The 18,032-nt window shown below is 37.7% G+C and overlaps 1 protein-coding gene across 1 annotated transcript in view; it reads right to left on the bottom strand.

Moving 5' to 3' along the window:
- Positions 1-2,502: 2,502 nt before the first annotated feature.
- Positions 2,503-18,032, bottom strand: part of VAPA (VAMP associated protein A) — a 28,153-nt gene continuing 12,623 nt past the window's right edge. The window contains exons 2-6 of the mRNA XM_042839652.1: positions 14,716-14,870; positions 8,243-8,346; positions 6,736-6,816; positions 4,228-4,404; positions 2,503-3,286 (exon numbers count right to left, since the gene is read on the bottom strand). Of these exons, the coding sequence (XP_042695586.1) occupies positions 3,128-3,286; positions 4,228-4,404; positions 6,736-6,816; positions 8,243-8,346; positions 14,716-14,870 (676 nt within the window). The 3' untranslated portion in view covers positions 2,503-3,127. The remainder of the gene's footprint in view (positions 3,287-4,227; positions 4,405-6,735; positions 6,817-8,242; positions 8,347-14,715; positions 14,871-18,032) is intronic.

Raw genomic sequence — 18,032 nt, 5'->3', positions numbered from 1 at the left:
AAAATAAGTTTTGCTTATTGACTTTGTCTTTCCCCTTTGCAAGATGTCATCTTCCACCTCCTCCCTCCGCCCCCTCTCCTTCCAAGAGGACAATGACTTTCAAGCTAATGTCCGGTTGCTTCTCAAGTGGAAATGCTTCAATCATAGCAGCAGAAAACATGCAAGCCTGATCAACAGACTCTAAAAGTCTAACAGCTTTTAGAGAATGAGTAGAATTGCACAAATAAATTGTGCACTGATGCAAATAACTTTTTCAAAATCAAATTCATACATATACACCTTTTTACTGTGGATTAAATGTGGTGCCCAGAATTACTACAGAAGTTCTATTTTCTATTTAACAAGGCTTTTTCTTCACCTGAATAATCACATCACCCTTCTGTAGAGTGATGAGTTCAGAAAAGCTTTTAATACTACTTTGATACTGTACACTTGCTCCATCTTGTTCTTCTGAAAAGTCAAAATAGGATTTGTGTTGTATATTTAACTCAAGTTGCACATTTAGCCTCACAGGACTTCACGGGCACTGTCACCTGATCTTGTCATTAGGAGCAGCAGAGGCTATTTCCCCATGCTTACATACACAAGTAAGCAGGCAGACAAAGCAAAAAGTTCTAACCATTTCAGGAACAAACACAAACAATTTAATCCATATTACAGAATTCACTGAATACAGTTGATCTCATCCAAAGTAACTCCTGAGAGCAAAATAGTTTTAGCATTACATTTTATATACAGCTATGAAGGGATTACTGGAAACCAAGACAGTCTCCTTATACCATCAGTAAGAACACTGGTTATGAGACCGCTGCACACTTTCACTTTGGAGACATTACTCAAACCACGACCAAGTTCTATGACCACCTGCTTTGTATTTATGAAAATCGGTCATTCCCATCTCATTCTATCACTGTTTTCACCTCATTACTGCTGCCAGACATCAGAACCTGTTGGCTACACTGAGCAATGACTCCTTTTTCTGCTCTCAAGTCTTGAAAGCTACCCCTGAAAACCTCCATACACTATGCTGTAAATATTTTGAGATCTCCAAGGAATGTTTTTTTTCCTTCTATGCAGGAATGACTGCTCTGTCTCAGGCAAACCACATCCTGCACACTTATTGCCTTCATTATGTTCAACATAGTTAGTTTGGAACAGGCTATGGAAGTCTGATGCATTAATGTTCTATTTCAAGAAAAAAACTGGGAGAATTACACTATTTCGAACCAGCAGAACCAAAATAATCAAGACTTTAACAGTGTTTCCAGTCACTGGGATGGAAGGCGACTTGAATGCAGATACTGGAACAAGTAATTGGAAACATCTGAGCTTGCATGCTTAAGTGAAAAGATAAACAGTATTTGTATTTTCATCATCTTCCTTGCATGTATGCAAGATTTTATAAAAAGTTTATCAGACAGAAATGACAGAACATGACGTAGTTTTCTTTAAAAAAAAAAAGAAGAAAAAAGCACTAGAAATCAAAGGCAACCAAGATAACATACATCTTCTCTAGAACATTTTTCTCAGCTAGGTAACGTGTGCATATACCAAGGTCTAACACACTTAGCTGCACCACATCAAGTCAAGCTGTCCAAAAGCATAAACAATGTCACTTACAGGAATACATTCCTTCTGTAATTTTTCAGTTTACAAGTAATTCCCTGTAGTGGATTATGTTTAGTTAAAAGCACAGCTATTTTGTTGCATTACTACTGACTGTTTTAGGACATATTTGAAGATGAGGCTAGACTTAGGATTAAGTGCAGGAAGCATTTTAGACCCCCAAAATGCATTCTTTAAAACGTAGCTACACATGGTTAACATGGGTAAGTCTGCCAAGAGTTGCATAAAATGACTTGTTTTCAAGTAGTGAGCAACTAAGGCTCCCTCAGCAAATACCAACTCTTTTGCATCATGGAATTTCATTACGGGTGTCTGAATCATTCAAATTACATTTCTGATTGTCTACTAAAATGGAATTACAGACCCAGTAAGTTGGTACATTTGAATTAAGCACCCTTAAGAAATCAAAGGAGAATAATGTTGACTCCTGGAAGACACCCAAAAAATCCAAGGATGGAGCAGAAAGTTGATTATTACACTTGCACATTGCAAGCAAATTGCTGATATACTGATAACATTCATGCCTGGTATTTGTACCTGCTGGATATCCAAATTATTCTGTCCCAAAACAAGTCTGACAATTATCCTCTCTGTAGCTGAAAACGGCCAGAAACCATTTGTGGTGGGGTTTTTTTGTTTTTGTTTGTTTTCTTTCATGGTTTTTTTTGTTTTTTCTTTTTTTACAAACAGATTGGAGACCCTTCTTTTTTTTTTTTTTCCTCTCCTCTTCCCACTTCAATTACAACAGTCTAAGCCAAAGACTTATGCAAATAAACTTCAAAATTTGTTACAAGCAGCAAACTGCCGTGAACAATGAACTCGTTACGAATCCCCTTCTAAAAGTATGACACACACAAACAGGCTACCCAGCAGAAAATCTGTTAACAATTTTATTTCTTTTGTAATGTTAAATATTATGGGACAGGATTGTAAGGATGAAGAACTCTCAACAATGCCTCACAAGGGATAAGAAAGAAATTCTGCATGATATTAGCAAAGTAAGGTAAGGAGAAAATTTACACAGTAAGAGGCACCATTTCCCCCAGAATACCTCTTGTCATATTCCTGAATGAGTGGGATTAGCAATCTAATAGATCATTTTTCAAGAGGTAACAGCAACAGATAAAATTTTAAAGGATTATTAAAATAACATTTACAAGACTCTGAACAATCTCTGAACTCTTATTAAAACCACAGAAAGAACAATTCTTTATTTATGAATTTCCATAAAGGACTGACTGTGCAACTGACACCTGCTATTTATGACTTAATGTACAATTTTGTCCGGTAGCCGAACAGTTGTCTTTTTAGATTGTGTTTTCTAACCGTGCGAGATCATTGAAGGCAAAGCCTGTTATGATGCTGTACACAAAATGGTCACTTGGGCCATACTACCAATGAAATGGTAGGTAAACAAATCTTTTTCTGGCCAAGAAAAACAAAACAAAACAAAACAAAAAAACAGAAGCTGCATTTTGCATGCTTCTCTCATTCATCCTTTCTACAAGATGAATTTCCCTAGAAAGAATCCAATGAAAATGGCTGCAATTACAACAAGAAGTGATGGAAGAGAATTAGAGCCATTATCTCTGAGGGCCAAAGCTGTGGGTGATCCAGATTTATCCGAGTGTGCTACCTTTCTGAGCCTCAAGCCTTCATCCTAAGGGGGAAAAAAATACACAGAGATTAAGAATACAAAAACACTATTTTTTAAATTTATTTATTTTACAATTTTATATAACCCAACTCAAAGGTCAAATTTACTTAACTAAATAAAGACAGCAATTTGAAAAGTAATATTATAGCACATTAAACCCACGGAAGAAATGGCCTCATGTCAAATAGAGATAGTTTGCCCACGCTCTGCTTATGAAAGATACTAAAATTCTTGCTAGGCAAAACAAAGAATCCTACTTTTACTTACCATGTAAGAATGAAATAGCAGTAATTCCTTACTGGCAAAGAGAAACACCTGCTTCGTATTTATTTATCAAAGTGTTCGAACAACAGCAGAATTACAGTAATTACATTATTTTAGAGATCACTAAAAGGCTACACTTGCCTGTGAAATCTTTCATACCCAATACCAAATAGACAGGAAAGTCACAAAGTCACCTATCAATTAGTTACAAGTTACTGAAGGAGAACCTTTACATAGAAGGTACTGGAAAGCAGTGTTTGCTTACTTCCACTGGTCAATCAGTTGCTCTTTTTGATTAATAATCAGAGATGCTGTATTACTGATTTGGATCTCGTTTACTTATTCTTAAGAATGAATAATAAAACACTTCTATTAAAAGCTAGTAAGCCTAAATCTGGGTTGTAAAAGTAACTAAAAATCACCTCACCTATGCCTATATTTACTGCATTTCGTTTAAGAAAACCATGTAGCTTCAGTATCTCACCTATGATAATCCCAAAGTCTCAATCACAGAAACATATAAACCATACACAACAGTAAAATTACACTGCAAATCAACCTTCACTTTCCCACACTTGTATCTAATTCCAGAATAAACATTTTTAAGTCTCATTACAAACTAGACTTCTCAATCAAGCAGCACGGAATCATTTCAATATAAATGAGGAAGCAGAACTTACTCTCAGGTGCCGATTTTCTTCTGACAGCTTCATAACCTCTGTCTGAAGTCTTTTGCATTCTTCCACTAGCTTCCTCGTTTCAGTATCATTAAGTGAAACACTATGTGGTTTTGGCATCGGTCCATCCTGCTTAGATGTATTCTGTACCGGAGCGGGTTTGCTTGCATCTATATCATTCTACAAATATTAAGAATGACTTGAGAATTGTACTTACCTAGAGAAAAATTATCCACAGCTTAAAACTGAAACACAATCCAGTAACTAGTATAGAGAGTTATATTTACAGTACTCTAAATAAAAGACTTCTGTGATTGGTTTAGTTCTGATTAGTGGAAGTACTAAAGAGCAAAAGAAGAATCTACTGCTTTCATTTTGTACTATGTGCCACAGAGACAAAACCAAGCACTTAAGCTGCTTAACACTAATTCAGCAGGCACCAAAGTGCACAGTAACATAAAATGCACCAAATAACATTTGAACTTGGTAGGAAAATAACTAAGTGGAAAAGAGCAGAATTTGTTTTTGTTGTGTTTTTTTTTTCCTCCCCCACTCAGAGGGTGGTGAGGCACTGGCACAGCTGCCCATGTAAGCTGTGGTGCCCCATCCCTGGAGGTGCTCGAGGCCAGGTTGGATGGAGCCCTGGGCAGCTGAGCTGCTGGGGGGCAGCCCTGCCCATGGCAGAGGGTTGGGGCTGGCTGGGCTTTGAGGTCCCTTCCAGACCAAGCCATCTGAAGGTTCTTTAGGGGAACAGCACAAAGCTGTGTTGAAATTCAGACTGGACTCATTAAAATTCAAGCTGCAATAAGTCTACTAGATAAACTACAGAGCTGTATCATCTGTTAGATCTCACTGCATGGAAAGCAGTCCAACCTGAACGTGACAGAAAACCTATTAAAAGGTAATATATCTAGCATTTTAAATCTTCGGCAGTGCAACCACAGGCAGCCTAAGAGATATACCCTGCTATTCTACACAGGCACTCTCCTAACTGGATCTAAAAAGACCAGCCTATTTTTACCATGAGTAAGCAGAGAAGTTTTGTTTTTTTTTTTGGAGCTTTTTTTTTTGTTTATTAGCTAAAAAGAGCTCCTTTCGTAGTACTGGGACTTCAACAGAGACCTTATCTCCCAAAGCAAACCTCCTTCCTCTGCTGTCTCACCTCCCTGACTGGTTCCCTTATATCAGTCTCCAGGCTGCGACTGGTAGGCATCTGAAGAGAGCAGCAGCCAACTGAAGTATTTGCACCCTGGTAAGTAAGGCATATTCTGAGGGTCCTGGCAGATTTCTCATCACAAGGCTTGAGCCAGTGCCTAAACCTGCTAAAACATCAGGGTTTGCAACCTCATGCTGCTACTCAGAAAAACTTAACTATGTGCAGTCTATACTATCAAAGTATCACATTAAAGAAAGTATAAATGTATTCTGTACTACTATGTTATATCTAAGGTATGATTTAGTAAGAGGCACACATAGGCAACTTATACAGCTGAATAAAAGCCCACACCTTCAGTTATCCTCAACCAAAAAAGATAAACTTCCTCCTAACATACCTACCTGACTACAGTACAAACTGGACTGTATTAAAGAAAAGTCAAAGTAATGACGTAAATAAGGTCACTAACAGAAATCCTGTTTCAGCACTTTATCTCATGATGCTAACAGCAGCACCAAAAAAAAAAAAATTAAAGGTAAATAAGTGGAAATGTACAGTATTAAGATTCCATAAATGAGAAGAATGACAGTAAAAAAGCATTAACTTGTAAGAATTTCAATCGTATTCCAAAAAACCTAGATAACTGACAGCTAACTATTATTCCAAACATCAGAGGACACAAAACAGACTTCTTCAGTACACATACAATGAAAATGTCATCTCCTATACAAACACAATTGATTTTGTTTGAAGTCAGACACATTTAAGAGGTTTTTTTTCATCTGGATTATCTGTCTGCACCACTACCTTAAATGATGTAGTTAGGGCTTCCAGAGCACATTAATTTCTAAACAGTACTTCCTTTCCTCATTCAGATGAATTAGGAAGAGAATTTTTAAAACTGAAAAGCATTTAATACTTCAGAAAGCAAATGATTCAATTTGCTTTTCCCTGTATGCAGCACTGACGACTCAGTTTTTATCTGACGGCAATATAATGCTAAAGTCAGTCAGGAATAAGAATGATGAAAGGATAATTTGTTTGCATTAGTTTAAACAATTTGAAATTATGGTACCATGGCAAATTATATACAGTGGAAGACAACACTGATTTGTTTGCTCTACAACGCACAAACCGTGCACAAAGAATATCAGTGTTCATCCTGAAATTTAATGTAATTCACTCCATATGTTGTTATACAAAGGAAAGCCCAGTCCTGTCCATTTAATTTAGTGGAGATTCCAACAATCCATTTAACCAACAAACCAAACAGCTTTAAAAAAAATGCAAACAAATTTCTGTAGGATCCTAACAGTGTATGACAGGTTTTTTTTTTTTACTCTTTCCTTACTTACCAGTTTATCATTTTCATTGGGCATTTCAAACACACATCTCAATTTGGAGTCCATTAACTCATCGGGTTTTGCTTCTTTCCACTAAAACAAGTAACATAGTTATTTATTAAACCAGTCACACAAAAACCTGAACAGTTCATTAAGCCTGCTCTTACAGCTTCCCTATAACTCTTACAAAGCTGAATACTATCCTTGCCCTAGCTGAAATTTTCAGATTTGCTTTTGTCCGCACTTCATTCACCTTCGACTACTACAGATGTACTGAAAGCTAGGTGTGGTTAAACTTCAGTCTGGAAATGGAATCAAGTGAACTGAATGTCAAGATGGATCCAGAGATTTGTAGGGCACAGCAAGAATGACAGCAGAATGGTTTCTGTAACACAATCAGAAATAGAGTACCATCTGAATCGGTCTATCACTGCTCCTTACATTCTATCTTGGAAGCACCCATTTTAAATAAATTGCTGAAAGACACTTTTAGCAATTCTATACTTAGCTCCAGAGTAAGTTTCTTTAGTTCTCTTTTGTCACTGGCACTAATTACACGCTAACTCATAACTATAATTACTGATTTTCTGCCAGATTTGTTCCTCAGTATTCTTTACTTCAACACTCTGAGAAAGCTGTTATTTGAAAGGTATTTCTGAAATGAATTTTTATATTCTCACCAAATGGTAGATGCTTCACTTCTCACACATAAACAAGAGCATATTAAAAAAAAGTAAACCAGACAACAAGGAGAGATGTTATTTTTGTAGCCGCATGTCTCAAAAGCTTAACAAAAACTTTTCCAGTGTTTCCAGTGGAGAGAAATGCCACAATCATCTTTGCCTTCATACACACAGGAAGAGAGCCTCAGCCTGCAGAGGTTTAGTGGATTTTAGTGATTCATAAACCTTATCTTTACTTTGTTTACTTTTCCTCCATGGAAATGCATGAATCACCATTTGAACTCGGGGAAGTGTTTAGAAACAGCAGTCCGTGCAGCAGTCCCCTGGATTCGGATATATACATGCTCATGGGAGCCCATGTATGCTCTAAAGAGCATGTTCTGACAACTGAAGGCCAGCCTTCCAATTGCTTCTAAGCTGTTCTTCTGAATTTACATGCACAAAACTAATCTTTTCTTTCTGATCTTTCACTGGACCAGTCCCACCCAAAAACAGAATACACAACTTATTCTACTAATAAAGAAAATAAATCTATCATTGTGCTTTCAATGAGCTGCAGATCAGATACAACGCAACAGTAATTTAACATTGAACAGACCTTACCTTTGATTTACTACTAGCTTGATTTAATCAGTCCTATAGGCAAATTCTGTGAACTGAACTTGTATTTAATATTTAAAACCCTGAATCATTCATAAAAATCATATTTGTTCGGAGGAAATTCAATTTTCCAAAAATAAAACACTCTGAAAACATGATTCATTTAAACTTAAGATTGATTTAAAAAAAAAAAAAAAAAAAGTCCAAACTAGTAATTCTATCCCATTTTTACTTACCACTGCTTCCATATCTGAAATATTTGGTGGTGCATAGATTGTTTGTACCATAAACTTGTGTTTACTCTTCTCATTTGGGTCGTAGTCAAAAGGCTGCAGCATTACTGTTCAAAAGAATAAAATCAAACATTTAACTACATGATCTCATCACTCTAAGAAAAAAAAAAAAAAAAAAATGCTACACACTTCAGATTCTCACTGACAAGACACCAAAAGTTAAGACATGAAGGCAGCACTGAAAATACTGTAGATACACACTGTAGCAACAAGTAACGAGGGGAAACACCTTAATAATGTAGCTTTAAAGATTATTTCTCCACCTACTATAGCAAGAAGAGATTTAATAAACAAGTAAGAAAAAAATGCATCCACTAAGACACAGAGTGAACAAACACCATAGGATTTTCCCTTCGAATAAACACACTTTGTGACTGAGTGAATGCAAAGGAAAAAGAACTCTGGCAGACTTTACAACATCTATCCGAGGGAGAAAGGGAAGAAGAACCTGTGTTACACTGGCCACCAACCAGTAGAAGCTCAACTGACTTCTAAAGACATACTAATTTTAGCTAGGAGCAAAACTACTGAAATACTTAATTCAGACCAGAATTATTAAGAGAAGTAATGCTGTCAAGGACTTTAATAGCTCACTGTAGAAAAGTTTCAAATTCAGTTCTTAAAAGATAAAGTGATTAGTTAGAGAATAACTACAAAATACATTTTATTCAGGTTTTGACATTATTATCCTTAAGTCCAGCCTAACAGCTAACATTTGCTTAAAAGTACTCACAATCCATGTATGCATTTGAATTCTATTTTACCAGTGGAGAAAGAGGGATGGAATCCAAAACCAAGCCTTCTGTAAAGGCAGTTGTAAGTGAAGCATTAAATACTTAATACCCTCTCTTTGTATTTTATCTGATGTATTTTACCTCTGCATTTTCAGCCTTGAACATAATCTAATGCAGATTTAAAAAAAAAAAAAAATTAAAAAATGCAACCACCTGCCTGAACAAAACCAGACATTTTTGACACAAACCAGTTCGTACTACAAGTACCAGAGATAGAATATACAAGAAGGAGTACTTTTGTGACAGGACAATTTCTGAATGACTGCTTTCCAAAGCCGAAAATTCTGTTGGTTGAGAAAGGAAACTCAATTTCAAAGTTATTATTTTGAAGTATATACAAATTCAGTGGAAAAATAAATAACATCAACATAACAATATTCATCATCTCAATTATTACTGCACTACTACAGTATTTTTAAAGGAATGCTTCAATTACAGAGTACAGAATCTTCATCCAACCAAACTGTACAAAGCCATTTGGAGGCTGGTTTTCTGTTAGTGATCGTGGTTGTGTTTAGAAAACAGCCCAGAGGGGAAGCCAGATCACTCTGACGTCATTATTTTCATGGTTTCTTTACTTCAAAGGGACTGAAAAGGACATGTCTGTAATTCAGACCAGAATGTTATACGATATAGCTGCCTATCTACGGATGTAATGAGCACAGCATAGGGACTGAAATATCTGATCATACAAGGTTTGTCATAGTAGCACTGGAGGACTACTGAAGTAGAAGTATGAGGAGATGACCAGCACAGTGTACCTCCATAGAGCAGATCAGGAAAGACAATTGTTGACTCAATCCAGATAGGAGTCCAGGACAATAAAAACATAACAAGTATCTGTACATGCATGTACACACGTCCACACTTCCAACTTTCTACCAGAGGCTGATGACCCAGAGAGAACTGTAAAGATAGATTTTTGACAATGCACACACACTTGAGTCTCATTGAAACTGAATTCAAGCTTAGTGAATCCTTATGTAAAACTAAGGTGAATGTAAGTGATCTCAGATAAAATGAATTATGTACTTATGGAGTCCTATGAACAGGAATCTATATTGCTAGCTATTTTACAGCAATGGAAAAAAAAGCTACAGCAGAAACACCCATTTAGCTAGAAAAACCCACTGTATGCTCTGAACAAGCTTCCCATATGTTCTCAAGAAGTTCAGTCAGATTTCAATACTGCTGTAATTGAATTGTTAGAAATTATATTTCCCACAATTCTAAATCTTCATTGGATGAACAGTTCAACACCCTTGCTTTCACACAAAGCAAATTCTTCACAGTAGAACTGAACTGTATAAGTTGATAAAACAGTAAGTACAATATCAAAATGATTACCTTTGTCTCTCCAAATTCACTAGTCCATACGAAAAGTTACTTCCAAATCATACTGCCACCTAATTTTAGACCCTACATACTGGTTAAATGTTGCAGATGTTTGCTGTTGAGTGCTTATTAAGTATTTTTCCCTGCTGAAAGCTGCATACAGCATAATCAAAGGACAATTAAATAATCTATCACTACATCTAGCAATCTGAGTTAAAATAAAGCAGTGAAAGGAACTGCAGTATTTGACATGCTTTCAAACAATCCTATTTTGAAAGGTTTAAAGCCAGAGTTTCTCATTAGTTACTCAATCATTAGTTACTTGGGTCCAAAACATAAATCATTAAACTAAAGGCTTCTTCCTACACTAATTTATTTCTAAGATCATTTCTATCAACAGACTACAGAAAAGATATAGTACTCTTCCTTTCACCAAGGAAAAACCTTGAAAAACAGCAAAGCCAGCTTTCTACTATCTGAGAACTGGCAAAATCCTTCGATAGCTAGTTAAATAACTTTGTACTCTTTGACCACTAGGTAACAGCTGAAAGCACAACTGAATGAAAGCCAGCAGAGAACAGAACCATAGAATCATAGAATCACCAAGGTTGGAAAAGACCTACAAGATCATCCAGTCCACCTATCGCCAATAGTTCTCTTTAAACCACGTCCCTCAGCACAACAAGCCTGTAGCACTGCCTGGGGTTGTTGCAGCTGAAGTGTAACTTGGCATTAGGTCTTGTTGAACCTCACCCCATTGGCTTCAGCCCAGCAATCCAGCCTGTCCAGATCCCTCTGCAGGGCCTCGCTACCCCCAGGCAGACCGACACTTCCAGCCAACTTGGTGTCATCTGCAAACTTACTGAGGGTGTGCTCGATGTCCTCATCCAGGTCATCAATAAAGACACTGAAGAGGACAGGCCCCAGCACAGACCCCTGGGGACCACTTGTGACCAGACACCAGCTGGATTTAGCTCCATTCACCACCACTCTCTGGGCCCAGCCCTATAGCCAGTTCTTTACCCGGCCAAGAGTGTACCTGTCCAAGCCATGGGCTGCCAGCTTCTGCAGGAGAATACTGTGGGAGACAGTGTCAAAGGCCTTGCTGAAGTCAAAGCAGACCACATCAACAGCCTCTCTCTCATCCACCAGGCAGGTCACTCGATCATAGAAGGAGATCAGGTTGGTAAAGCAGGACCTGCCCTTCACAAATCCATCAAGGCTGGCTAGGCCCGATCCCCCAGTTGTCCCATGCATGCCACGTAATCTCCCTCAACACAATCTGCTCCACAACCTTCTCTGGCACCAAAGTCAGGCTGACAGACCTGTAGTTCCCTGGATCTACCTTACGACCCTTCTTGTAGATGGGAGTCACACTGGCAAGTCTCCAATCTTCTGGAACTTATCCTTTGTTCTTCTTTCTTCATGGAAAGAATTCATGAATTCAAAGAACTATTGAAAGCTATGTTAGGCTTTGAACAATCATGGAAAGCCTCATGAAGGAAGAAGTTGCAGTTTTCAGCACATTCTTGGAATCCACAAACAGTTCAGGTATCAGCTCTAGGAGAATTACAACAAATAGTTACGAAATCAAGCCTCCTGTTAGTAAGGTAATAATATTTTCCACATTGGAGGGTTTTGTCTCCACAGGATATATCTTAAATGGGCCTGAAAACCGGAAGGAAGAACAGCAACAAGTAACAGTAAAAAGCTGTGAAGAAAGAATGCTAGTATACTGAACACTGGAACGAAAAGCCAACAGGAAGCTACCAGTATAGATGATACATAACAAATAGTTAACCTCACTCATCAAAGTAAAGGAAAAGCCATTCAGATCAACAGTAGAAAAGCAGGTCTCTATGACCTAGTGTTTTTGAAAGAATGTATAAACACTGTTGAAAATGTTGAATGAAAATGTTGAAAGCTACTCATTCACGATTGAATGATACATAAAATGTCCACAGACTTCATTAAAATGGCTTTTAAATCACATTTCCAACCATAAATTTTAAAACTCCCTTGGCTCTGAATCAGCTGATGTATTTATATGGGCTAAAGTCAGCGAGCACTGTCAACATTTAGTTTTGAATACAGAGCTTCAGACCATGGTATCCTACAATGAGCTCTCTCTGCCCAACAATGTGAGAGAAATCTATTTTTAATGATATGAACAATGAGTCAGCACTGAAAACACTTAGTAGAGAGATGCGTGAGATAAAGTGGGTCACTAGAAAAAACTATCTGTGCACTTGGCCTACCAAGTGACCCAAAAGAAATCATGCATAACAACAAAACACAACAAGAAAACAGCAGTAAAAAAAAGTCCTAATTCTGAATAGTAGCTGTTACTAAATAGCTGCACCTTGGAGTTACTGCAGCTGAATAACTGCACGAGATTCCTGTAACACAGAAACAACAGTATTCACAGAGACACAAAATGGGAAGTCAACCAGCTGTGATGACCTATGATACTGTTCCCCTTCATAGGTCAAACTGAAGCTAAAATATTTGAAACAGATACAGCAGTTTCTCTTTTTTCAAAAGGACAGTCAAAAAATGAACGATTCAAAGAATTAAAAGGATGATGCACAATAATGGAAAGATTTGGGTTAGAAGGGACCTTAAAGATCGCCCAGTTCCAACTTGTCTGCTGCAGGCAGAGGCACTTTCTAGTGGACTGGGCTGGCTGAAGCCCCAACCAACTTGGCCTTTGACATCTCCAAGAATGAGAAGCTTTTCTAGGCAAACTGTAACTGTGAAGCAGAACTATGAAATCATGAGATATTGCAGGATCACAGGAAAAAAAACCCTTGGTACCAGACGGTTGTAGTCTAGCAATCAAATACATAATTGAGACAAATGACTGAGAGTCAAAGTTAAAAAAGTAAGCTTTTGATTATCCAAGTTTTGAAATAATTTTCTCAGTAAAACAATCTTCCACCCACAAAACAATGAATTGTCCATGGCAATACCGAAGTTTTAAAAGGTCACTTTCTACAGATCATTAGATCGGAGAACTGATGACTCGGCTATAAGGAAAGTTAATCTTAACATTTTAATCAATCAAAATTTAAGAAGCTTTCCTAAGTTATTTCTTGCAATTTTTCAACAAACACCTGAAGCTAGTTCCTCAGCTGCTTTTAAATTTCCCCAAGGATACAACGGGACAGTTATGAACCTGAAAAGCTCTAAGAATTTCACCACGTTTCCTTTTTGCTTTGCTATATCTTTTCAGAGCTGCTACAAAAATTGGCTTTCTAGACTAAGGAGATCTAGAAGCTCATTACTTTTATTGCTACAATCTGGAAGACCACAAGCTATCTAAGAGATTTCCTTCTCTCCATGTTGGGCAATATGATGGGTCCACATTCCTTTTCTGGCTTGAAAACTCCCTTACTCAGAAAATTACTAACTCACAATTGGGAGAACAATCTACCAAAATCCTTTACTGAGTCACAAGGCCAGTATCTACTGTTCATTCATTTTCTTGAGAATGACAGAATCCAATCTCATACAGATTTAGACCACTACATGTCCAACTATCAAAATATTGCTGATTGTCAGAATGAAGTATATAAGCCAAACCTAGCTACAACTTCACGGGGAAAAAAATAAAAGTATTGTGTGGCTTCAAGGTTCACAACGCTGCGTAGTAAGGATCCTTTTTTTAACACCAAGAAAAACATGAAGCATCCCAAGGTCTACATTTTTCAAGTCTTACGGCTATAAAACAGCTCTTCCCCTTTTACCTGGGGAAAAAAAAATTAAAAGCAATTTAATGACTGTCATTTCACATATGCTATGTAACACACACAGCTCTTTTATGAAATAACAGAGTTCAGACAACAGGGACCAGTACTATCAAAACAACTATTCCACAGCAATGAACCTTTTGGGTTTTTGCTTAATGCAATGAACTATCAAATGTTAAACTTGAGACACAGAGCAGTTGAGTAATGTCCCACTTAAAGACAGAAACATGAATACAGTAGTTTGGAGTAAAGGTATTGTTAATCTCACTGTCCATTTCCAACTTTCTTCCTTCCTTTACATATAGAGACCTGCAGGTAAACAAAGCAAACGACAAATGTTTCTGGCATAGACCATTTTCATGCATCTCTGCAAGTCTACACCATCAAAAGTCGATATTTACACTAGTGAAGGGAAACAGTTTTACTTTTAAGCCTTTTTGAAAAGCTGGCATACTTACAACAGCCTCTGAGATCACTATTAGAGAACGTGATGAAAAGTCTAAAAAGCACACAACCCACAACTATTTGATTTTACCTGAAACAGTTACAGACGATCCTGGGTCAATAATTCCACTATTTGGCCTCACACAGTATCGACGAGGCGCTGTGGTCTTCACTTTGAAGCATACTTTCCTATCTGATGGATTTCGTAGCTTGAGATTTGTGGTTACTACATCTGTAAAGGGACCTAGAAAAAAAAAAAGTCATTCTTTTAAATACGCATGTATCTGTGGAAAGGAAACCTGCTTATACTGCACAAATTATTCTTAACCTAAGGTAATCTGAAGGCAGTATGTTTCTAAAAACTGGTTAAATCATACATCTGTTAAGCACATAAACCTTTACATGCAAAGCATACTCTATCAACCAAGTTAGAATAATACATACTAAAGTAATGAAGAAATAAATAGTATGATTGATTCAAGCTGCTGGTGCAAGAAGTTCATATACACATATATAGACAGATATTTTTTTCTTAAACAGAGGAGGCATTATGCTAATTTTATCACAGCATTCTTAACATCTTAAGTACCTGCGAGGTAATGGTCAAATGCTAAACTAAGTTCTGCTGTTTTTTTTCTTTAGAGATAGAGACACAACACGTACTTCAAACATTTGGAAGAGTTCCTAAGACAGTAAACACTATGATACTGGAACAGACTAACTGCACCTGACACTTCAACTTCTGTTCGAGTTCTGAGTTCCTACAGACTTGACAGAAGCACATAAACCTCATTATTTAAATTCAAAGCAGGCAAGGAAGATGATATTCTACTTATTCATATACTCTAACAAATTCACAGAAAAGAAACAAATTGCCAGATACACCTATCTGATGCAGTATATTGGCTGTGTTAAACCATCAAGATAGCAATTGTCTCTATGATTGGATTGCACAAGAGCAGCAATTCAAAACAATTTCAATATTAAGCTGTAAAAGCTCTTCTTCCAGAACAGATCACCTCCATTTGGTGCCATGCAGTAACAGCAAAAAAGGTTCCGTGTTATGAGTAGTGCCCATCATGAAAGCATGAATGCACAGGCACTAAAGGAACACAACTCAGAAATGGAATTCCAAATGAATATGAAATTTATTCAATATTATTTCACACGCACCTTAACTTTCAAGAAGCCTCTTGACTATCTTTAGAAATTACAAACGTAATCACTGCAAAATGCAGTCATTTCACCACTGTTGAAATTGCAACAACTATTATTCCATTTTAAAAAAGCCTTCTATTGTAGAAAAATGTGTATTTTTATACCTATACGAGTTGCAAGGTACAACAAAACCACCAACTGTACAAGGTAAAATACACTGATTCTCTCTCAGACACAGTATTCCACAGAGGTCTCTGGATTACTCTGAAGGAAGTTGTACTAAGGCTAGCAAGCATGTTACTTACACTAGAGGGCTCACCATCTGACCAAAGTTTGATTTCCACAATCCTCTTTCAGTCCACATCCTTGATTTTGAAAGAGTACTGAACACAGCCTTAATGTAAAACAACAGGATACAAATCAAAGAAGACTAGAACTGGGACTGAGAACCAGAATAGCAAGCCATAACTGAAAACACACATGAGCCAGTTAAAATTCAAGACTTTTTTTCTGAGAAAATAGGACCTAACTGGTGTTACTTGTCTGAAAAATTCATTTCTAGTCTGACTTTACATGGTACAGGAAAATAACCACACTCTTAATCCACTCAAACTTGGCATAGGACCCACAAGGAAGGTTTACAGAAGGACTTTAAAGTTTCCTGCCACTTGCCCCTTGACTGCCCTAGCAGGATCCAGTTGCATTTCCTTACAGAGTCTCATCTAAAAATAACTTCCATAACCCGCAGCACAAGCTGAAGTAAAAGCAGGTATCTGAATAATCCTCAGAGACTGGTGATACACCCAGACCAACCATTTCTTTTTTGAGCTATATAAACATCATTAAGGACATAATTCTCGGATTTATTTATAGCCATGCAGGCAGTACCTTCGCAGTGCACAGCACCTCAAACCTGGCTTGGCTTTTTCGTGTCAGGTTTTTTTTCTTCCTTCTGTTTTGTTGGATTGTTAATTGTAAATCTAGACAAGCTCTACAAAAGCTACATAAAACCTCTCCAGACTCAAAACCATCAGATTTAACACACAGCTCATAAGGAACTTCCGTGCAAACAGAAAACAAGAACAAAATAAAACCAGCTTTCCCTGTTCCTGCAGCACCCAGCTATTTAGTTTAGTGACAGCAGTGATCTTGAGCTGAGGTGTAAGTGCAGACCTATCTGACACAAGGACGATAAGACAGAGCAAAAAAATCTATTAGCATTCTGAGGAGCACCATATACTCAATTAGAATGGCATATGCTTCAAATAAGAAACCATGCAACAGCAGAAGAGGATTCAGGAGTTTCCAGCCAGACAAACATACTGCTGGGAACAGGAAAACAAATGACTGGTTGAGCAGCCCAAGCACAAGAGCTTAAATCACAGAATCACACAGAATTGTAGGGGTTGGAAGGGACCTCCAGAGATCATCGAGTCCAACCCCCCTGCCAAAGCAGGTTCCCTACACCAGGTCGCACAGGTAGGCATCCAGACAGGTCTTGAACATCTCCAGAGAAGGAGACTCCACAGCCTCCCTGGGCAGGGGATCACTGTAATCACTACAGTTCCTTGAGAAAAAGCACAAGAACAGAGGGGAGAAGAATTGGGAATGTTAAAACAACAAAGGCTGGGATTCTGGAAACCCTAGTTGCAGGTAAGATCTTCAACATATACTGATATAACTGCGATATACAGAGACAAGACAGCATTGCTTTTCAAACCTGTAATTTCAATCTAACAGCTCTTGGGAATCAGTCATTTCAAAGGGAGCAGGGAGTTAAGAAACCCGTTTGGCAGCATGCAGACAAGACACCAGTTACAGCATCTTTCCAGAATAAAAACTGTGAGAGTGCCAGGTTATTCCAACTGTTGTGAAAGGTGCAGTGACAACTCATGCCAAGATTTTTCTTGCCTTTTCAACTTAAAATGGCCTTAGAAAGGAATGACAGACGCTGCCTACACTCAGAGAAACTAGAGATCTCCAAAAACATGATACACTGAATTTCCATTCCAGCAATCTTAACTGTGCAGCCGCAGCAACATTAATGCCGAGGTTGCCTCTGGCAACCACATATCTTGGACTACAGCAAGCAGGAAGAAATGACACAGACTCTGCAGAGCCAGCTTCCACTGCTGAAATGCAGTCCCAAGTTTCCTTGCTTGCCACTGCCTTGCCAGTTTCACTGCAGTAGAATCTAAAGATGATGTATTTCTAGACAAGTAGGATCTGTACAAAGGTCTTCTGGGATCA

This window comes from Centrocercus urophasianus, unplaced genomic scaffold, assembly GCF_019232065.1.
Source record: "Centrocercus urophasianus isolate 14NV4802_14NV808 unplaced genomic scaffold, USGS_Curo_1.0 seq_11, whole genome shotgun sequence".
In the NCBI taxonomy this organism is placed as follows: domain Eukaryota; kingdom Metazoa; phylum Chordata; class Aves; order Galliformes; family Phasianidae; genus Centrocercus; species Centrocercus urophasianus.
This window is presented reverse-complemented; position numbering and strand designations above follow the sequence as displayed.